The following is a 23,392-nucleotide window of genomic DNA, read 5'->3' as shown; positions in this document are numbered from 1 at the left end:
GTAGTTGTGGCACACGGGCTTAGTTGCTTCGTGGCACGTGGGATCTTCCTGAACCAGGGATCGAACCCGTGTCCCCTGCATTGGCAGGCGGATTCTTAACCACTGTGCCACCAGGGAAGTACCTAGACCGAGCTTTTTATACTTTAAATATATGTTGGAGGGTAAAAAAAGGAAACTACCTTATTATCAAAAACAGCTACAGCACCCATGTCTTGACAAATAGCAAATTCATGGTACATGAGTATTTATGCCCAAAAGTTCCACTCTTGAAGAGAAATAGGTAAGTTTTTTCTTCAACAAGGCAATGAACTAGAGATAGTCTTTTAGCAGGACAGCCCAGTACTTCCTGTGAACTTTACATAAAACATCTTTAGCTGTAATAATGGACCTTTATTTAAATGGTTAATACTTGTAAAGTTCTTACACAGGGTAAGTGCTATATAAGGGTTAGATAAAAATAAATAATAAAGTTTTGTTTAAAATGAGAGTAATCTTCCTCAGTCCAGAAAACTACTAAAGATACTCAGGTCTCTTCCACACAGAGATGCTGGTACCCACACCTGAAGTCTGGGTTCCAGTGCAGACCAGCATGCAAGCAACAGAGCAGTCTTTCTCTCTGATTGATGTATCACATCAAGGAAGAAGGTTCTCTGTTTTTAACCCTGGAACTCTAAAATGTTATCATCGTAGTCATTTTATCATAAAAACAAAATATTAGTTTAAACCTGTCGGAAAAAAAAGTCATGCATAAAATTGTATCACCCTAATAATCCGAATTTGTTTTTTAAATAGCTATAGTCCTCTCCAACATTTGATGCCTTCAAATTATACCTATTGTTTTTGTGAGTGAAATACTTTTGTAAAAACACATTACATTGATAGTCCTTATTCATTTTTACATCTTAATTTCAAAATTATTCAAAGTTGAGAAAAATCTTCCCATGTTGACGTTAAATCATTTTGCCTGTAACATCTGCTAGTCACTCCTAGCTGAAGGAAAATCCCAACCCTTACTCCAAAATCAAAGGACTTGCTCTTTCAAAAGGATAAGCAAAATCAGTTCTCTTTCCTACTTGCTAAGGAAGTGCTCAATAAATTTATTGCAAAGCGCTTGCCTAGGAACTCTGAGAGTCCTTATCTTAAGTAAACTAAAAATCTGGATGAAGAGATGATGTCCCACACATGGCTTTTCCCAATAGGAAAAGTATACTGTGAGGGAACATAAATATTAACCCTTACAGAAAAAAAAGGGGTTGTATGTCAATTTGGTTAAGGTAACATAGAAGAGAAATATGATCAAACTTACTTTTTAAAATCTATTTTATTGAATAAACAAGTAGGTAACTCACTTACATGCCACCAATCACCTGAACAGAGCGTATGTGCGTGTTGAATCCTAGGGATTGGAGATTAACTATTTCTGTACTAAATTCAATCTTTTTTCCTTTAAAGTCTTCTCTTTCAAAAAGAATAATTGTTGGTTCAGAAAATTCCTGTTTAGGAACAAAAATAATGTTCTGTTACTCATTCTTGACAGTAATTCGAACTTAACGTGAAAATCATCTTGTTACAAGGACAAAGCAGAAGGTCTGGCCGGATTTGGCCAGGTCATAAACTCCCTTTTCCAGAAAGTCTGGGTGGTTATATACTCCAAAGCTAAAGCGAGGAAGGATGGAGGGCAGAAAGTTTTTCCCTTACATAGAAAGGCAAGTAAATGTATTATAAAATGGGGAAAATATCCCAGGCATAAAGGAACAGGTATATATGCCTGGAATATCAATTCTACTGGAATTTATTTTCAACTTTTCTGTTTTCTATTGAGATAAGAAGGGGCTGAAAAGTCAAGGACATAAATGGCGAGGGTCGGGGGCTGTGGTGATCTTTGGGGGTCTAGTGGTAATCTGCCTAATAAAGGAACCTTCCCCTTGTATGCACTTTCAGATGTCTTTTTGTTGTTTTTAACTGTCAATAAGACAATGATTCTGTGTATTTCCAAACTTTCCTGTAGGAATAATTGTTAGGAGAGAAAAAATAGGATGGAAGCCCCAAGTTCAAGTCCACTGATTTTCAGAAAAATGAAAAGTTGGCAGCTTATGCTTGTTTTTCAAATTACAGACCCTTATGACCCTAGACTAAGCTCTAATGATAATAATCCTAAAATCATAAATGATACATGAAATATTCCCTAACTTGCTTAAAGTTTTGTGGCAACGGTGTGACACCTTACTGCTTCATGTATGTGGATGTGCTCTGATGTGCAGAAAGATCTTGACCAGTAAACAGAGCAGATCAGTGTGTAGAGGTGTTCTGTATGGTCTAGAAATTAGGATATATAAACCATACAAGAAGGAAATGACAGAAACTGTAGTAGTATTACTACTTTGCACTTTCACTGCACTTTTCTCTGAGATGGCATGCCAAAATGTTCCAAGCACTCTAATCTAGCAACAACAACCAAACGATTTTGAAGTACTAAGTCACGATTAAAATATACATTCTTAATATGTGTAAACTATTCATTTCATCATAATCAAAACTTAAAAGAACATCATCTGTAAATATCAAAAGTGATGTGAGCATATATGCTAAGTTCTGCTTGAAGGAAGGCATTTAAAAGCTTTAAATCTAAAGTGGGTTTGTTTTTTTTAAAATACTTGTAGGCTGCTTTTAGAATTCCAAGCAGGTTAAATATCAAATTTTTAGATATTATTTGTAAGTCAATGAATCTTACCACATCATTTTATGTTTCACTGCTACTATTTTCACATCTCAAGGAAGGTCAACATTTTCGTTATTTTGTTATATATTTCGTTATTTGAACGGGCAGGAGGGGATGAGAAAAAGCCAACTCACATTTGTTCCTTCTACCTTTAAAGCTAAAATCACCAACTACATATGTTTAAAGCTTTTTATGAGATATCAGCTACCAAAAACTAACAAATACTTCCCAAACTGTCAGATACACCCAGACTTTAACATCTGAACATGATCTTGCAGTATTGTTCTGTTGAATATTGCTTTGTCTGCATTAAAATTAAAGATTTCTGGTCAAAAAGGAGCACTATAATCTGGATTGGCACACACATGAGAAACTGAGAAAAGTCATTTCATTGCAAATCTCTAAAACAACAGAGGAATAGATTTAAAAACTATAAGGAATTTCTGCAAATCAGTAACAACAATGATGGGAAACTAAAGAGCTGGGCAAAGGATATAAACAGGCAATTCACTGAACAGAAAACCCAAATGACTAGTAAGTATATGAGATCTCACCAACAGTGAAATGCAAACTAACACAACTTCTACCCCATTCTTTCAAACTGACAAAAGTTAGAATGTCAGAGCCTACCCCATTCTTTCAAACTGACAAAAGTTAGAATGTCAGAGAATACTCAATAATGGCCATGATGCTGAAAACTGGAATCCACATGCACTGCCAGCGACAGTGTAAAGTGGTGGAATTCGGCAGTACTTACTGAAGGTTGCATATTCATGCATGTGAGATCCAGTAAATTCACTCTTTTTTTGTTTGTTTTTGGCTGCATTGGGTCTTTGTTGCTGCCCACAGGCTTCCTCTAGTTGCGGCAAGCGGGGGCACTCTTCATTGTGGTGTGCGAGTTTCTCATCGTGGTGTCTTCTCTTGTTGCAGAGCACAGGCTCTAGGCGCGTTGGCTTCAGCAGTTGTGGCTCGCGGGCTCTAGAGCGCAGGCTTAGTAGTTGTGGCGCACGGGCTTAGTTGCTCTGAGGCATGTGGGATCTTCCGGGACCAGGGCTCGAACCCGTGTCCCCTGCACTGGCAGGCAGATTCTTAACCACTGCGCCACCAGGGAAGTCCCAATCCACTTTTTAATATATACCCCCAAAAGATCCCAGGGTAATCCATTATGCTGTATGTACATCTAGTTAATGATTACATATTGTATATACATATTACATCATGTGCACTCATTAGAATCAATAACTAGATGTACATACAGCATAATGGATGGCTCTCAAAAAATTTAATGTAAGGAGAGTTTTTATAACATGAGAACTATAGCATAATACTATATATAAGTTAAAAGGTGTGTATACATATTTTTAAAAACATGTATTTTATAGGAATATCCAAGCTGTACTCCAAACACATTAGAATGGGTACCTCTAAAGGTATAGGTATAGAAATAGGGCTCAGGGGGACTTCCCTGGTGGTCCAGTGGTAAAGAATCTGCCTTACAATGCAGGGGACATGGGTTCAATCCCTGGTCGGGGAACTAAGATCCCACATGCCGTGGGGCAGCTAAGCCAGTGCCCTGCAACTACTAAGCTCAGGCGCCTCAATGAGAGAGCCCGAGTGCTGCAAACTACAGAGCCCATGCACCATGGAGCCTGCACGCCACAACAAAAGATCCCGCATGCCTCAACAAAGATCCTGCAACTAAGACCCGATGCAGCCGCAAATAAATAAATAAATAAATAAACTAATAATAAATAAATAAATCTTAAAAAAAGAAATAGGGCTCAGGTGTGAAATGGAAAAAAACAAGACGGAAGGGCCTTGAACTAGCCCATGATTGTGCATTGTGCACCATGACTGACCCAACACTGCCCCCTGGAGCCTGAGAAAACAGCAAACAGTTTACATTTTAAAGATCTGGAAAGAGACCAGGGTAGAAAGTTGTCCACGAAACTATTTTTTCTGCCTCCAACTTTGTCCTGAGTAAGCGTACCTGCTGGTTCCCTTGCTCTGTCTGTCAGCTGTGTGATCATACATCTCTGTAACGCTATATTCACCCTGAGATACTTACGACATCTATAAAACGAACAGACTTGAAAGTTGCTTCAGGCAGGCATCCCATCGCAGACAGCGAAGGATAGTGGCCTTCCTCCAACACGTACTGATTACCCGAGAAATTTTCTCCGTCATATGCAACCCAGCTATAGAGGAAAAGCCACACACACATGTATACAATGTAATTTGAGTCTTCCTAGTCAAGAAGTCTGATTTTTAGAGGTAGCTGCCATACAATAAACACAATGCTTATGGCTAACAGTGTTCTCTCTGCAAAAATGTCTGGATGTATTTACTGCATTTCATCTTGTGGCAAGTTAATATTCATCATAAGTCATTTGGGAAAAACAACTTTTTTCTCCATGAAATGATGAATGCTTTCACCTCCCCACCTACCAGCATTCCTTGCACCTCTCATGGTGCCACCATTCTCCCAGCCAAGGTGGTTCTGTCAAGCCCTTGGGTCTTCGAGTCTTTTCTGAATACTCCTTCAACCTTCACAGCTAGCCAGTCACCTGGGTCTACTGCTTCCTCCCCGGATTTCTCCCTCACTCCTTTATCCTCACTTCCAACACCTCTACCCTGGGCCAGGAGTCAAGATACCACAGTGGCTTAGATAAGTCACTCAGTCTCTCTAGCACTCAGCATTATTGACAAAATGGTGATTTATCATGCTTCCCTAGAGGAGTTGGGGGTCTTTTTGTTTTGTTGTTGTTTAACCCAACACATACTTATTGAGGAATAATTGTGTGTCAGGTATTTTTCCATTGCTGGGGATATAACAAGACAAAGCCCCTGGTATCTTGAAGTTTATACCCTAGTGAGCTGAGACGGACAATAAATGAGTAACAAAAAAGTACATGTCTGGGGCTTCCCTGGTGGCGCAGTGGTTGGGAGTCCGCCTGCCGATGCAGGGGACACGGGTTTGTGCCCCGGTCCGGGAGGATCCCGCATGCTGCGGGGCGGCTGGGCCCGTGAGCCATGGCCGCTGAGCCTGCGCGTCCGGAGCCTGTGCTCCGCAACGGGAGAGGCCACAGCAGTGGGAGGCCCGTGTACCGCAAAAAAAAAAAAAAAAAAAAAAAGTACATGTCTGGTAGTAATAAATGAAGCAGCATATGGGACAAAGAGAAACTAGGACAGAGGTGCAGTTATGTGCTAAGAAACAGTGAAGCTTTATATAAATCTATGCATTTGAATGCAAAGCCGGTGCTCTTTCCACTCTGCATTGCCAAATGGCATGATGGTGCCATTTAGACCATGAAGAACTATATGATTAAAGGCATTACTACTACTACTGCTACTACTACTACTTATTATTATTCAACTTAATTCATCACCTTTTTCACAGACTGCTCCAAGGGTTTCCTGATCCATTTCCCTGACTTTGAGCTCCTTGCCTTGCCCATCTTGTGTTTTCCTTTGGCATCCATCTAAATTCATATGCTCAGAAGAGTCATCACCTGAGCCCACCCTCCCTGTCCAAACTCACTTCCCCTCCCCCCAGTACAAAGACCTCCCAGCTAGAGAGGGTGGTGTGCCCCTCATCAGCATCTCCACCCCAACCATGCACTTGTCTGTCATGCAGAATGCCCACCCTACTCCTACCCACCTGTAAAAAAAAATCTATCTTGGGAGGTGCCTTAGAGTGATCTAAAGTCCCTTTACAGATGACAGGAGGGGCCTAGAGAGCAGAGAACCTGGTCTGAGTCCCATTGCACAACGAGGTGGTGATCTTCAACTTCTCCCACCCACACTGATATCCATGTCCTCTGACGCCCAGCACTCAGTGCTCTAAAGTCCACTTCAGTACTCACATGGTCTTGTACTATGTGGTGGTCTCATAAGGTACCAAGCTCCTCCAAGTGTATTTACTTGCTGATATGTGAATCCTGTTTTCCCCCACTGGTTGGGCTCTGCCAGTCCACTGTTTTGCTTACCTGCCTCCTAAAACTCTGCAAGACTTGGCAGAAAATGACTCATCAATTTGACTTGTTGTTTCTTGAAAACACTGACTGCGACCTTGAAATTGTGGTTCCGAAAACAAGTGAATCTTTGAAAAAGTAAACGGAAATACATAAAATTCTTCTCCTAAACACATTAACTCATTCAGCCTCTGAAATGATAACCAAACATGACCTGCTAACTTTTGTTAACCGTAAACTGGTATGAATTTTATAAATCCTTTAATTTTTTTACTTCTACATTAATGATCAATTAGAAATACTTTGGCTGCACCATTCGTGATTGTTTAGTTTCATTCAGAGACATCAAAGGATAGTCCAACAATAGAGGCAGCTTTCTACAGAACACCCTCTTGTAACAAGCTGCCAGGCATTTTAAAGCTTTACTGTGGCCAAAAGTAATTGTTCACAGTTCTAACAGTTACAAGAAACTATATTTTGGAAACATGTAGTGCAGTTTCCCTCCCTCTCAATGGAAGCTACCTGCTGACTTATTAGACTCTTTTGTATGCCAATAAAGGAGGCTACAGTGGTGTTTGTGCCTCTAATTACGGCTCTCTGAACACTTCCATTAAAAAGTCTTTAACAAATTTAACACTTCAGTTGATAAGAGTCGGCATTCAAAAGGCTTAAGTGAGACACCATATAAAAGACACTATATAAAAAGCCTAATGCAGACACAGCAAATACGAAAATTCATTTTACTGTTTTCCACAATAACTATACGCTATTGTTTGAAATACTAATCCTAGTGTATTAATGTAAAACTCTGATCCACTGTACTGATATAAAAATTTAACTTTACATAAGAACATTTTATAAGAAATATTTAGATATGGGCCAGTGCTATCAATTAAGCCTTACTATAAACTTAATTTTAAAATATAGTTATGCTTTCAGGCACAAAAATGGGTAAAACTAACAATATGTTCCCAAATGTATGATGTTTTACACGTAAATTCAGCTTTTTAACAGAAGGTTTCTAATTATGAAAGATAGAATGTTTGTTAAGTTACCTGATTTTGTCTCCCTGGGCTGGTGAAAGAATCCTAAGAATTTTTAAAGGGAAGAGAAAAGGAAATGAGTAGGGCAGACACCTTGAACATTTTTTCTGTGGATCATTAACAATTACCATTAAAAATAATCTCAGGATAGTTTCTATAGTTAAGTATTACATGAACCAGAAGCACACATTAAGGGAATCCAAAATTCAGTTAAATATTCTCAGAGAAAAATGTAACTCCTTACCAAACATATGGGTTGAACAGAAGAGATCTTACAATTTTTGCCTCCCCAGTCCTCAAAGCTGGTATAAAAGCCTTTATCCAGTATATACTGTTCTCCTGTGAAGTCAGGATTTTCATAGGCTACCCATCTAAAGAAACAAAAAACACTGACTTGTTATAGTTCATAGTTTACATTTACAATAAAACTATCACACCCATTTGGATAAATATACATTGTATAGCAACTTTCATTTGTTTTACTAATAAGTAATCTGAAGAATTTTTCTGGTTCTCCATTAATCTTTTAGGAGCAGGTAGATTTGTCTGTAGGACAAATCAAAGTGGCAAGTTAAAGAGTATCTTTACATGAACCTTTTGGTGTTCTCGCTTATCAAATCTTATTCCCTGAGAAAACTCCAATAAGCCCATTTCTCTATGTTTCTTTCTAATTCTATTCTAAGGAAACAATTTGGACTTTCAAGAAGTAGCTGTAAAGGTTCTTTTAATAAGCAAGTAAGAATTCTTTTTGTTATCAACATTAAAGTATTTTTCCAGAAAGATACTACAGGAAGCTATGTCTCTATTACACAACAAACCACACTGGAAAAAAAAAAAAGCTGACATAAAAAAATGCTTAAAAAATGCTTAAAAGATCATAAAACAGCTAAATAATGAAAATTTTGTTTCAATCAGGATTTCCAACATGACAACTATGTAATAAGCAAAACTGAACAAACTCTTGAGAATACTAAGAATGAATCTCTTTTGGAATGTTTTCATATTTGTTATCTTTTAAATGATCCACACTCAGAGAGGAAAATCAACAAAACCAGCTTACTGATGCTATTTCTCATACAAAGATAAAGTCTTTGAAGGGAAAAGAGTTTTTCAATTCTGTTATATTCAGGAGATACTCAAGTGTTTCCTCCTCAGTTAATTCACTGCCCTATATTGATCCTCTCACAGCTTAAAGGAATAATACCTTTATGCCCATATATATGCTCAGAACTTTCCAAAATGCATTCACATCTATTATCACATTTAATCTTTTAGGGATGTAACACAGAATAACACACCTGACTCCGTATTAGATCTAGTCCTTTCGCTCTAACCTTTGTGCTGTGTTGCCTGTGCTTAGTCATGCTGGCTCTGCACCTCTGTAAAGGAATGCTGCCTAGTGCCTGAAATATACGTGATGGTCCATTCTCAAGGCTCTGACCTTTAAAGCTTTAGTGTAAAACTTTTCCATTCACATAGAGATAAATCAAGTTGCAGAACAGAAAATAACAACTGTCTTGTGGAGGTTTCTAGTAACACTGTGACCAGACCTACGTGGACAGCTGCAAGAACAAAGGATTCCAGCACCAAGAAGTTGGCAACAACCTACCACAGTCCCTCGCCTTTTAGTATAAAAGAAGCCTGAATTCTAAGTCGGGGAGGATGGTTCTTTGGGCCACGAGCCCACCATCTTCTCCGTCTGCTGGCTTTCTAAATAAAGTCACTATTCCTTGCCCTAACACTTGTCTCTCGATTTACTAGCCTGTTGCGTGGTGAGCAGTACGAGCTTGGACTCAGTAACAGGGAGGCACTGGTTTTCACATTTTACTGAAAAGAAAACCTAAAGACACAGAAAAAGTAATTCATTTATTCATTCAACAAACTAACTGGCCATTTACCATGTGCGGGGAACTAGACTGGCACTAGGAATGCAAGATGAAAAAAAAGACAAAATCCTTGCCCTCGAAAGTTCAGAGATGGGTAAGAAGCATCACATGGTATTATTTGTTGGTGTTTGTTCTGAATGGGAAGTGACCTGTCAGTTAGTGGCCAGGGATGAACGAACCCTTGACCAAGTCTCCTGAGGCTCACCAGGTCTCTTCACCTCGTGACCCGAACTGCCACCTACCCTTGCAGTTTTTTCATTTACCATTCCATTAAGCCATACCTGAAACAGCCCACATGCTTCACAATTAGAACAGATTACAATTTTACTATCTAAAGGCCTTGACTTAAAAACTTAAGTGCAGTTATTACTTAGAAATGAGCAGCCATCAAGAAGAACACTGTAAAAATCTCAAGTGATAATTAATTAGCTATGACAGCTAATATCTGTGGACTCATTTCTGGCCAGCTGAATGGAGAAACTGCTATAAGCACCAATCACAGTCTATTTCAGGAAATGCTGCTTTCCCACTCCAGAACCTCATAAGCAACTTTAAAATCCTATTCTTCAACATTGTGAAGTGAGGAATTAGGAGGCCTGGTTCTAGGTGTGGTCATGACATTTACTTTCAGATAACTTTAAAAAGGTCATTTAACCTTGGTGAAAGTCCGTATTTTCATTTTTAAGTAAGGGCATTGACCAAGATCCCAGTGTTGACAGGGTGGGAGGCTGTACAGCTCACAGGTGCCTCTGTGTGTCGCCTCTGTTCACACAGCCTTTGGCTTATCACGAGTCATGAAGAGAAATGACAACAAAGTGCCAGAACAGTGCTATGTGGGGAGGAATTTCTGCAGAGCAAGTAAATCTACTTTACAAAAGCCAAGACCTAAAAAAAAAAAATTAAAGAGGATAAGACATATCACAAAAAAGTATTCCTGGCAAGGCTCTGGGTCTATAGCAAGTTAGAGGGAAACAGAGGGGGTAAAGTCCTTTTTGCTTGATTGTTTGACTTTAAGGTTTGGAGGGAAAACAGCCAGTGAGGAGGGAAAGACTGTATACACAGGAGAGAAGGTGACAACTGAGCAAACCTTGGATGACACTTTAGCCAGTGCTTTTTAAAAAAAAAAAAAAAACTGTGAGTACTGTACTTCCCTATAAAACTAAAATAAATTACCTGTAAGAAAACACCCAAGTATGCCTATCTAACCCACTGAAGTTGAAAAAGGAAAACCATTTATTAAAATGTCACTTGAATTGACAATAGTGTTGTTTTCCTTCCAAGATGCAGCCCCAAATCCAAAATTCATTTCTGAGATTCTCTGGTATATCTATGATCTAGAGTCTACTTATAACTTATACCTGAAACTCTTAAGAAAAAAACTCCTTCCTGTCCTTGTTTAAGCATATTCTGTACATGTGAATCAACACGTCTCTAAGACTGCCAAGTATAAGTACAAACAGGTCTTAACCTGCTGGGGTCACTGCTCAGATTTAAGGGCAGCAGGGCAAACCTGCCCTTCTGTGGAGGGAAAAGGAAAAAACTCAAAACCAACACTTAAAAAAAAAAAATCTGGACTCTAGAAATATTTCATTTTGCTCTGAGTTTTCAAAAAATTAGCCCAGTTTCCACTATTTGAACAAGAGGACAGCACAGAACTAGAAAATGATTAGGAGGGATGTGTAAAGGCATCTATTTTGATGTTTCAACAAGAAACAAAATGCGGCTCCTAAAACCTCATTTGCTGCATTTGTGAGGATGCTTCCTGAAAGTTGTTCTCGGTTTCAGAGCTAATAATGAGTTTACCACCCAGGGAATTTATTACGCATGTGACAGTGGCACATCTCAACCTTCCTATCCTGCAGGGCTGAACTCCAATGCTACCTCCTCCAAAGTCTTCCCTATGTCCAAACTGGAAATTAATCTCTCTCTGCCGTGGAGCCCCAAAGCACTTAACCTTTGCGTATTTTGTAGCAATAATTAGGTTTCATATAAATACTGTAACTTCTTTGAGGATATAATACAATGCTTTGCACATAATAGACCTCAATAAATATTTATCAAACGATCGACTGAATGAAATATGAGGAAGCAGCTGGCCCTGGTAAGTACAGAAGCGCTTCTACAACCACAGAATTTAAAAGGAAGTTGTGTGTGTGTGTGTGTGTGCACATGCATGCCTCCTTTCAACTTTCTCCCAACAACTAAACTCAACTGCTACAACCAAAAAAAAAAAAAAAAAAAAGCCTAAACCAGGAAATGTAACTAGAAATAACTAAAAATAGAAACATATAAAAGCAACATTTTATAAAGGAAAGGGATTTTAAGTAAATAAGGGCTGGTTAAAAAAGAGAGACTGGCTCCAGGCATAATAATTCTACAGGTGCTAACAGCATAATCTACATAAATGCCCTAAGGGAATTCCACCCAGCATCCTTTTGCTTCCTCTGCTAGGGTACATGACTGGGCTCTGACTAATGAAACCAACACACCTGGTGAGTATGAAAACGTGCAGCTGTTTCCCCACATTGAGTTGGTCACTGTATTTTCCCTCTAAATAGTTCATTTTAAAGGCAATCAAAAATACTATAGAGGGCTTCCCTGGTGGCGCAGTGGTTGAGAGTCCGCCTGCCGATGCAGAGAACGCGGGTTCGTGCCCCGGTCTGGGAAGATCCCACATGCCACGGAGCGGCTGGGCCCATGAGCCATGGCCGCTGAGCCTGCGCGTCTGGAGCCTGTGCTCCGCAACGGGAGAGGCCACAGCAGTGAGAGGCCCACGTACCACAAAAACAAACAAACAAAAAACTATAGAGCCACAGCAATATTTCAGATAACTTCTGAATGCCGTATCATACCTTTTGTCTATGGCAGATTCTAATATGTTAGGGTTCCAGAACAGGACCCAGGAGAAGGCATTTCCTGCTAAGAATGGAAGCCCCAGAAGTCACAGAAGTCATTCTGTCAAGATGGGGCAACCAACACAAGAATTTAGTGAACATGACTAACACTAAAAGCATATTACATTGTAGACACATCTCAAATATCCAGGGCTATTGTGGGAAGCCCCTTGAAATCCAGTAGAGTTGAGGTTAGAATGACGCATAGTCTATGTTACTCATAGCATAAGAGCCTAACACCAAACATTTTTAACAGAATCAGTGTCAAATGATTTCATATGACCATTTAAGAATACTCTCACTTATAACAAATTGTAACTGACATCAGCCTGGACCATAAAAATAATTGCATAACTCACTTAAACAGACATCTGCTTTTGCCAATCCAGTATCTGTACCCACTCTTTCTGATGTGCCTGCGGAACTCCTCAGCCCTATTATACACTAGTACGCCCCATGGGACTGACCCTATATCTCAGCTGCAGGGCTGGGCATGTAACACAACAGGCACAGACATCTCCTTGGCTACAGTAATTGGTTCAGACAGGTGCACATGACTCAAGCATACAGAATCAAAGTCAAACCTGGAACTTCTGTGGCAAAGAGAAGCTTTCCACTAGAAGCAGTGAGATCTGAGAACAAAAGCAAGATGCTCCTGCCACAGGTCCCAGATAGAAAGCGGAATAGGGAAGAAAAAATTTGACTCCATACTGGATCCTTTTCTTTACTTTAACCTTATTGCTTTTGCTACAAATTAATCCCTAAAGGGGTGTTGCCATAGCTTAAAGTAAACAAAATAGCCCACCTCTGGGAACCCTGCCTCCCATGCCCAAGTGTTAAGCTAAAATACTTTTGCTTGAGTTCACAGGAAACATCCCCACCAGGTCCACCTGGCTGCAGGAAAGAAGAAATTAGCACATCCCCTGGGGAGGCTGGTCAGAACCAAGAAGTATTTGCAACAACATATCACCTTTTTTACTTTACCTCCTCACCTCCCCCTGTTTGTTCTATAAAAGAAACTAGCATCCAAACCCCAGCAAGATGGCTCTTTTGGACACTAGTCTGCCATCTTCTCAGTCTCCTGGCTTTTCAAATAAAGTTGCTATTCCTTGTCCCAAAACCTCATCTCTCGATTTATTGGCCTGTTGTGCGGCCAGCCGTAGGAGCTTCACCTTGGCAACAAAAGTACCTGCCTAAAGTACAGCCAGCATAGCAAAAGCGCAGTCAAGAGACAGAGAAAGACCAAGTCCTAATGACAGTGTCTGCATCCCTGCCTTAGCCGTGACGCAAGCAAAATCTCTCCCAGGACTTTCCAGTTATGCACGTCAATATATTGCATTTTTATCATTTATGCCAGTTTAGACTGACCTGCAGTCACTTGCATCCCAAAGAGTCTTGACTAATCATCTTTCAATAAAAACTTACTTTAGCATTAGTAAAACATTCAACTGCTAATTCCAGGTACACTGAAACAATTATTTTTATATTAAAATAACATAGAGCCCAGAAATGAACCCACCTACATGGTCAATTAATCTACAACAGAGGAGGCAAGAATATACAAAGGGGAAGACAGATTCTTCAATAAATCATTTTGGGAAAATTCAACAGCTACATGCAAAAGAATCAAATTGGACTACTTTCTCACACCATATAAAAAAATAAACCCAAAATGCATTAAAGACTTACACGGAAGACCTGAAACCATAAAACTCCTAGAAGAAAACACAGGCAGTAGCAGGCTCTTTGACAGCAGTCTTAGCAATATTTTTTTGGATGTGTCTCCTCAGGCAAGGGAAATAAGAACAAAAATAAACAAAAGGGACCACATCAAACTACAAAGCTACTGCACAACAAAGAAAACTATCAACCAAATGAAAAGGCTGCCTACTGAATGGGAAAAGATATTTGCAAACAATGTATCTGGCAAGGGGTTAATATCCCACATATACAAAGGACTCATACAACCCAACATCAAAAAAGCAAGCAACCCAATTACAAAATGGGCAGAGGACCTAAAGAGACATTTTTCCAAAAAAGACCTATGTATGGCCAAGAGGCAGATGAAAAGATGCTCAATATAACTAATCATCAGGAAAATGCAAATCAAAACCACAATGAGATATTGCCTCACACCTGTCAGAATGGCTATTATCAAAAAGGCAACAAAGAACAATTGTTGGTGAGCATCTGGGTGGGAATGTAAATTGGTGCAGACACTGTGGAAAACAGTATGGAGGTTCCTCAAAACGTTAAAAATAGAACTACTATATAATCCAGCAATTTCACTTCTGGGTATTTTTCAAAAAAAAAAAAAAACCACCAAAAAACAAAAATACTAATTCAAAAGGATATGTGCACCTCTATGTTCACTGCAGCATTATTCACAATAGCCAAGATATGGAAGCAAGCTATTTATCTACATGGATAGACAGATGTGGTGTGTGTGTCTCTCTCTCTATATATATAAAAATTATATTAGCCATGAAAAAGAATGAAATTTTGCCATTTGTGACAACATGGGTGGACCTAGAGAGTATTATGCCTAGTGAAATAAGTCAGACAAACACCATATGATTTCATTTATATGTGGAATCTAAAAAACAAAACAAATGAACAAACATAACAAAACAGGAAACAATCACAGATACAGAGAACAACAGGTGGTTGCCAGAGTGGAGGGGTGTGGGAGGCTTAGTAAAATAGGTGAGGGAAATTAAGAGGTACAAACTTCCAGTTACAAAATAAATGAGTCACGGGAGTGAAATGTACAGCATGAAGAATATTATCAATAATTATGTTATATCTTTGTATGGTGACAGAAGGTAACTAGACTTACCATGGTGATCATTTTGACATGCATAGAAATATTGAATCACTATGCTGTACACCACAAACTAACATGCTGTTGAAAGTCCCATTATACTTAAAAAACAAACAAACTCATAGAAAAAGAGATCAAATTTGTGGTTACCAGAGGTGGGGAGTCGTGGGGGAGGGGGAGTTAGATGCAGATGGTCAAAAAGTACCAACTTCCAGTTATAAGATAAATACTGGGGATATAATCTAGAATATGATTAATATAATTAACTCTGCTGTACATTATACATGAAAGTGAGGAAATATAATGGAGCAGGTGTAGGACCATAGGAAAATCAAATGGGACTTTGTCCCAACCTCAGGTTTCTGATGTTAGATCACTATTATTATTTGTTTCCCATCATAAGAAATTCATGAGTTCTTTCCATGAAGAATGGCAAGGGAAGTGGATCTGCAGATTTCTACCATGAAACTCAAAAGCCTGCTCCAATGTTATATTACACATAAAAAAAATACTATATGAGAAAGATTTTTAAAAGCAGCTATTAAAATACAGGGGCAGTATTAAATGGCTGACTTAATGTTTAGTATTTGAGATATGTACTTATTGAGTGCTACTCTGGGTCAGAGACTCCATTAATTTAACACAAACCAAAGTGAAACCCATATTTAAAAGCCCAATTGGGTTATTGCACTTACACTCCACTCAGGACATTAACAGACTGTGTCTTCACTCCGTATCCAGTCTCCTTTAAATTAGCAACAATTCCCAATACATCAATACTGGAACCTTTGGATCCAAAGTTTTTTTCATTGTACATTATCATGTGAGCATTTGAAAAATCCTATTGAGAAAAAAAAATTCAAAATTCAAAGGCGAGCCGTTTATTATCCCCAAACGCCCAAGCATTAGCCATTAGCTTTTCTTTAACTTACACCTAATATAGGTCGTAAAGACTGAAGTTCTCCACTGTAGCCTCCCCAGTCATTCCAGTCCTTATATTCTCCTTCTTCAAGCAAATACTGATGACCAGTAAAGCCAGGCTTCTCATAAGCAACCCAACTACAACAAAAAGAACATGAAGGAGTAGAAATTTTCAGTAGTGTCAAAGTATCAGTTTCAATGACAAATATAAATAGCTATAAAGCTAGACATGGACTCATGCATTATGACTATTGGAATGCTTCCCTAGCATTTAAGAGAGTAACAGAATGGCCCCAAGAAATCAACCTAAGAAGCATACACCAACGTTCCGAAAAGGAGTATGGTGGGGTCAGTGTGCATGCGTACATGTGTGTCTGAACGTGTATGTTTAAGAACTGACTCAAAAGAACTTCAGCCAATAAAACTGAATGAACTTTCTTCCAATAGTAATTAAAATATTGTATATTTTGGGCTATTTACAAGCCATTTTCAGTGTACAATTCTAAAGGAAATATGTTAAGATCTATAAAGTGCAAAATATGATCCTAAAAAATAGAAAGCAAACTAACAGTTCAATAGTTTGGAGCATAATATTAATAAACAAGATTGTAGATTTGATCAATCTGGATGGGCCAATTTATCAGCCTTGCTCAGCTGACTGACCCCAAACCAGCCCATCAAACTGCTGTGTCAGATCCAGGTCACAACTAGCTGAAGAAAACATTTTTGAAATTCACTCTACCATACAATCTGGAATGCTATCTTTAGGAGAGAGAGAACATGTTTTTTTACTTTATTAAAGAGAATAAAAAGAAATCCTTACAGGTCACTCCTGTCTACTTACAGGCCTCTCAGAACTTTCATAGATCCCACTGATGTAAGGGGCAAATGTTCATCTCCAGTTGTTTCACCTCCTTCCATGATACAATTACACACCTCTTTTTCTAGTTCCATACATTTTCCTTCAAAGAAAGGCTTTTCATAAATAACTACCTATAATATAAATGAGATATGCTAGTAATTTGTTGAAAGTTAAATATCTCAATAGCCAAACATTAGTCACTTAGTATCACTAAGTCACGGAACACAAATTAAAATTTTCTAAACCTATTTTTTAAATTAACTAAATAACAGTATCTTGTAATTTTTAAATAAATTTATTCATTTATTTTTGGCTGCATTAGGTCTTCATTGGCTGTGCGCAGGCTTTCTTTAGTTGCAGCAAGCGGGGGCTACTCTTTGTTGTGGTGCGCAGGCTTCTCACTGCAGTGGCTTCTCTTGTTGTGGAGCATGGGCTCTAGGTGCATGGGCTTCAGTAGTTGTGGCATGCGGGCTCAGTAGTTGTGGCACACGGGCTTAGTTGCTCCGCGGCACGTGGGATCTTCCCGGACCAGGGCTCGAACCCGTGTCCCCTGCCTTGGCAGGCGGATTCTTAACCACTGCGCCACCAGGGAAGCCCCATGAAATGTAATTTTAAAAATCAGAATTTTTTTTCTGCTGTGGTGTAGCCTGAAGTCAAGGTTCAAAAGACAGTTTATGCATAATTGGTTTTTGTTCAATGTCTAGAACTGAAATTTAGAATTTTGCTCAGGTTAAACTAAAGGAACCAAAGAATTCTAAGTTGCTTTAAAAATGAAACAAACTATAGATCAAACTATGTGTCATAGATGTGTGAAGTAGAACTAACAGAAAGAGCATTTGGGAGTAAGGAGAACTTGTCTTGAAAAGTGAGGTTTTTCCTTGCTAACTGGCAAGTAGCAACAGGTCCTGCAGTTAGTAAATACAACCACGAACTACAAACTTAATACAACAGCGAACGCTTTGAGCCACGGTACGCATACTGTTAGTGACAACTGGTGCCGTCAGCATCATCTTCCAGCCTGAAGGATGCCGTGTAAGTTGGACAAGTTCCTTGGGCTGCAGTTATGTTTTATGGAAGCTGATATGTAAAATCACACAAGTATTACCTTCGTGGAGATGGAACGGGAATAAAATTTTTTAAATATATAGATTACCTTTGGATCTATAGGGAATTCAACTTTACGGCCACCCTGAAAAGAAAAATAACATAATAAGAAAAGTGGTTTGTCACTGTTACATTACCATTTCCTATTACCCACAGCAGTCTGCGGTAAGCCTTGGAACTGCAGAGCAACCACATTCCTGTTTGTTTAATCAATGTTGAGACAGTTCTAAAATTACCAAAAATGCAGGGAAGATATGAGGAAGACTGTCTAAAGCAGAGTCTCACAGAGGCGGTCTATAAGCTGAATCTGTACAGTAGCTGTGCTTTTTAACCAAATGAGTGTTAGGGGTTTTTTTGTTTGTTTTAACTCAGTAAACTTCTAAAAAAATGCATATTTCTCACTTACCTTAAAAAGCAGTCCTAAAATCTGATATCTCTGGACCCAAATTCTCACAGGCAGCAACCTTCACTTTCTGCGCTTATTAATTGGGCTCACCCTCCAGCCAGGATACAGGCTCGGGTTTGCCTGTCTCCGCCTGTCTCCACCTCTTCCGCAGTTCAACTCCCTGCCAGCCTACTCACGCCTATTTGCTGCCTGGCCCCGGAGGCATTTGATTTTGCAACTGCTGGCTTACAAAACTGTTGAAGTTCCCTCAAGTTCACAATATGATCTGAAGGACTTTTGAAATAACCAGGCAAACTATTAGATACATTTAAAACATCCCGAAGGATGGGTCTATGGGGGTTGCTATATTTTTGTAATAAAAATGTTTAATCCAAAAATCTCACTAAAAATAAACCATAGAAGAGGTATCTCATACAAATATTAAATAGGGTAAAAGTTAAAATCAGCAATGGGAAAGTAAGAAGGATATTTTTCACCTCTGTTTAAAAGCCTTAAAAAAAAAGTACAGCCAAAGATGCTCAAATACAGCAAATGAACTGTAATTATAAAGGAATGTGGCTGATTTTATCAACAAACCAGGGCTCATACAGCCAAGTAAGTACGCTTTTCAAAAGTAATCCTTTTTGAATGCTGTGAACTTCACAGTTCTGCTGCTTATCATTAAAAACTGCCTTCAACCCACTACTGGGCATGTACCCTGAGAAAACCATAACTCAGAAAGATACATGTAGTATGGGGTGGTGGTGGTGGGATGAATTGGGAGATTGGGATTGACATATATACACTAATTTGTATAAAATAGATAACTAATAAGAACCTGCTGTACAAAAAAAATAAAATTTACTTATGTAAAAAAAAAAAAGATACATGTACCACAAATGTTCACTGCAGCACTATTTACAATAGCCAGGACATGGAAACAACCTAAATGTCCGTTGACAAACAAATGGATAAAAAAGATGTGGCACATATGTACAATGGAATATTACTCAGCCATAAAAAGGACCGAAACTGAGTTATTTGTAGTGAGGTGGATGGACCTACAGAGTGAAGTAAGTCAGAAAGAGAAAAACAAATACCGTATGCTAACGCATATATATGGAATCTAGAAAAATGGTACTGATGAACCTAGTGGTAGGGCAGGAATAAAGATGCAGACATTGAGAATGGACTTGAGGACACAGTGGGGAAGGGTAAGCTGGGACCAACTTAGAGAGTAGCACTGACATACATATACACTACCAAATGTAAAATGGATGGCTGGTGGGAAGCTGCTGCATAGCACGGGGAGATCAGCTCGGTGCTTTGTGACCACCTAGAGGGGAGGGATAGGGAGGGTGGGAGGGAGATGCAAGAGGGAGGGGATATGGAGATATGTGTGTGCATACAGCTGATTCATTTTGTTGTATGGCAGAAACTAACAACATTGTGAAGCAATTATACTCCAATAAAGATGTATAAAAAAACCTGCCTTCAAAACCTGAGGCGATTCTTTCATACATTCATAAAACTAACAAAACTTTGTTCTTTGAAAATGGATTTAACTTTAGAAAAAAGCCCAACATTATTTGCATGAAGACCAGCAGACATCTAGGTAATTAAACTACAAGCTTTGGCAGGAGGGGTAAAATTAAGATAAAAAAATTATCTTCCTGCCTTTCTAATTTGTCTCAAAGTGCCTCAGAAGACAATCACGAAGTGGAATTTCAAGAACACGTTTGTAACAGGAGCCTCACTCATGCGGTAGGTTTTTAGTGAGCACCTACTACAATGCAGCTCAACATGGGTTGAGCTGCAGCCTGGATCCTCCCAAGGCTTAGAGTCTTGCAGATGAAACAGACAAAGAACAAGGCAAAATACAGGGGAAGGAAGCACAGGCCCTTTCTAAGGCAAAAGCTTTGGAGAAAAACACTCATTCCGACATCCAGCTCCAGGGCCCCCAAAGCTGCCACCCGCCTGGCCTCCTGTCACTACACTACAACTGGCTGGTCCGCAGCAAGCCCCATCCTGGCCCAGCTCCGCTCTGGATCATGCAGTGTACTCTGACATCTCCATCTAAATTAATCCTGCGTGGTTTACAAGACCCTCTTGAATTATCGTGAAGCTCTCCTAATTATCCCCCTTCTCTTTTCTAACACCTACAAGTTGGACTTTATCTGTCCGTCCTCCTGTTCTTCCCCAAAGGTTTAATTCTTCACTTTCTCATTTCTGCTCTGGGCTGAGCTTTGCACACACATCAGCGGCTCTGCAAGGCCGAGAACACCTTGAAGGCCAAGGCCATAGGCGTATCCACATTTTTTCATCTGTAGCATCTAGCAAGTTAACCTTTCTATTATTTCTATCTAGCAATAGGTCCCATCTTCTACATATTTGTTTTTTAAAAGTCTGCTTTATTGCTTTAAAGTCACATCACATGAATTATCAAAGTTAAGCAAAGAATGACTGATTCTAAGAACACATTGTTGGATTCCACCTTTACCATTTTCAGAGGCCGCATGGATCCAATGTACGCCTCCTCTGTATCCCAGAAGGATAAGTCAGGGTATTCACCAGGTTCCAGGATAAAAGGGACACCCTGAAATCCAGGCTCTTCGTAAATCAGCCATCTAAATAAGTACCAAGGAAGGAAGAAATAGAGACAATTCATCATTTCTGTCAGTGGGACACAGCACCCCACTAATGAGAGAGGAACAGAACAGGACAGGATGTGGATCTGGATGATGTACAGTTACACTTAGGTAATACAGCAACATTAAACTCAAGGAGGAATAAGCCATTATATGCACCTCTTCTTGAGCTTCTACTAGTCTCCTTGGCTTGGCTGTCTTTGTCCACTTATTTTACTTCCTACTACGAACTGCCTCACAGTGTAAATGTCTCTATTACTTCCAAGTAATAAAAGTAGTTATCTTTTGCACTATATGTGTTTAGAGAGGCTCTACCCAGGAGATCTCAAATGTTTTAAAAGGTTACATCCTATTTGTAACCAAAGAATAGGATGTTCCACCTAATCATTTTTCACAGTCAAAAATTAATAACGTCTAGCAAAAGAGCTTACAAGGAATGCCACTCAGAATTCTACATAATCCTCACAACAATGCTATTGGGAAAAAATACTATTGTCCCCATTTTATAGATGAGGTTAAGTGAATTGCCCAGGGTCACACAGCTACAAGTACCAAATGCAGGGCTGATCCTAGCTAACTCCAAAGCCAAGCTCCCAATCATTCTTTGACAGCAATGCTTCTCTTTCCAGAGAGTGCACTGAACGTAATTTCACAATGACTCAGGATCATCGCTGTGAGTATGACTCAATGCACAGTGATGTCTGTGGGGCTTTTGAAAGTCTAAGGCTGCTTGTTCCCAGGCCCAAAGCTTGTTGCGTTCTTGGACGTGATTTTTATGGCTTTTCAATACCACACCCTTCTATCAGACTTGTCAGCTGTCACTTCTGCTGTGGTCAGGAAATCAGAAGACTCACCCTCCTCTTCGTAAACAAATAAGGAATTCTTGGTGATCACTTACACTCGACAATTCTTTATTAGTCTTGCTAAAGCATCCTAGTTGGGGTAACGTGACCAAGTTTCCCAGAATACCGAACCAGGAAGAGGATGGCTGTAAAGGCAATCTTTTACCAGCAAAATGGTTGATTCTCCCCTCTTTGTTTCTCTTGTTCACAATTTTGGCCCAAGGGCATATTTTTGGTGATGGTTTTTGTTAAAGGTTCCCCTGGATAAATCAGTAACTTCGTTTGACTAATTATACAGAGTTTTATAATCAAAATCCCACTGAAGACTTGTCAACACACACACACGAATGCTGAGAGGCTGTGTGTGGTGTATGGGTGCGGCATCAAAACTAATCCACAGGGTTAGAAGTCAGGATAATTGTTACAAGGACAACCAGGAGAAGGCAGGAACAAGGGGGAGCTTCTAAGACACTGGTTGTACACTATTTCTTGATCTGAATGATGGTTACACTTTGAAAATTCACTCAGTTTACACATATATGATTTGTTGTGTACCTTTTAATACAAATGTTATATATACTTCAATAACAAGTTAAGGGAAAAAACAGACATCTTTTAAATATCACTTGCAATATCCCTAAACCACAAGAAAGCAGAGGCTAAGAGTGGGGTCCTCTAAACCTCCTTTTGTTTACAGCATGACAGTTAAGGATGCATTACACCTTTTTTGGAGCTCAAAGCTCTCACAGGCACACTGCACACTGATGCCCTAGCTAAATAATGGCAGCTTGTCATACAGTGTGGTATCTGGCTAACTAGCGAAGGGCCTTGAAGTCTGACTCTTCCCAACAGGATGAATTTTTCATAAACACAATGGACAGCTCATAAACCAGTGATTCTGAGATTCTGACATGATGCTTACTGAAGTACCCTTTCATTAAGTCTTTCCTTCTACAGTTTGAGTTCCGAGGGTATGTATTCATCTGACACTAAATATCTCACTTTCCTTGAAGCACATGGTTTAGTCACAATAACATTCATAGAAGGAAGGTAATTTGGAGTAAAGAGTAATTTATCAAAAAACTGAACATATAAACTGGCACACTTGAAAAGACTGCTGTTCTGAGGGTCCCTCCTCAGTGAGCGAGTGCTAAGGGCCTCCTGGGTAACTCAAGCAGACATTTATGAATGTTCGGTGGACTCTGGAATTTGAAAACTCATATACAGAGTGTGATCCTTTTCCCCTAAATTCTATTCCAACAAGATACATTATTCACGAGGCGCTCAAGA

The 23,392-nt window shown here is 39.3% G+C and overlaps 1 protein-coding gene across 1 annotated transcript in view; it reads right to left on the bottom strand.

The window, feature by feature from the left end:
- CRYBG1 (crystallin beta-gamma domain containing 1) overlaps positions 1-23,392 on the bottom strand; it is a gene marked incomplete at its 5' end in the record, with an annotated part of 218,495 nt that overhangs the window by 6,683 nt on the left and 188,420 nt on the right. Inside the window, 10 exons of the mRNA XM_079716281.1 lie at positions 1,354-1,493; positions 4,788-4,917; positions 6,709-6,821; positions 7,749-7,781; positions 7,981-8,107; positions 16,036-16,181; positions 16,273-16,399; positions 17,106-17,254; positions 18,277-18,312; positions 21,113-21,239. Of these exons, the coding sequence (XP_079572407.1) occupies positions 1,354-1,493; positions 4,788-4,917; positions 6,709-6,821; positions 7,749-7,781; positions 7,981-8,107; positions 16,036-16,181; positions 16,273-16,399; positions 17,106-17,254; positions 18,277-18,312; positions 21,113-21,239 (1,128 nt within the window). The remainder of the gene's footprint in view (positions 1-1,353; positions 1,494-4,787; positions 4,918-6,708; positions 6,822-7,748; positions 7,782-7,980; positions 8,108-16,035; positions 16,182-16,272; positions 16,400-17,105; positions 17,255-18,276; positions 18,313-21,112; positions 21,240-23,392) is intronic.

The sequence above is a fragment of the Hyperoodon ampullatus genome (genome assembly GCF_949752795.1).
Source record: "Hyperoodon ampullatus genome assembly, chromosome: 12".
Lineage (NCBI taxonomy): Eukaryota > Metazoa > Chordata > Mammalia > Artiodactyla > Ziphiidae > Hyperoodon > Hyperoodon ampullatus.
The sequence above is the reverse complement of the archived record's forward strand: the minus strand, read 5'-3'. Positions and strand labels throughout refer to the sequence as shown.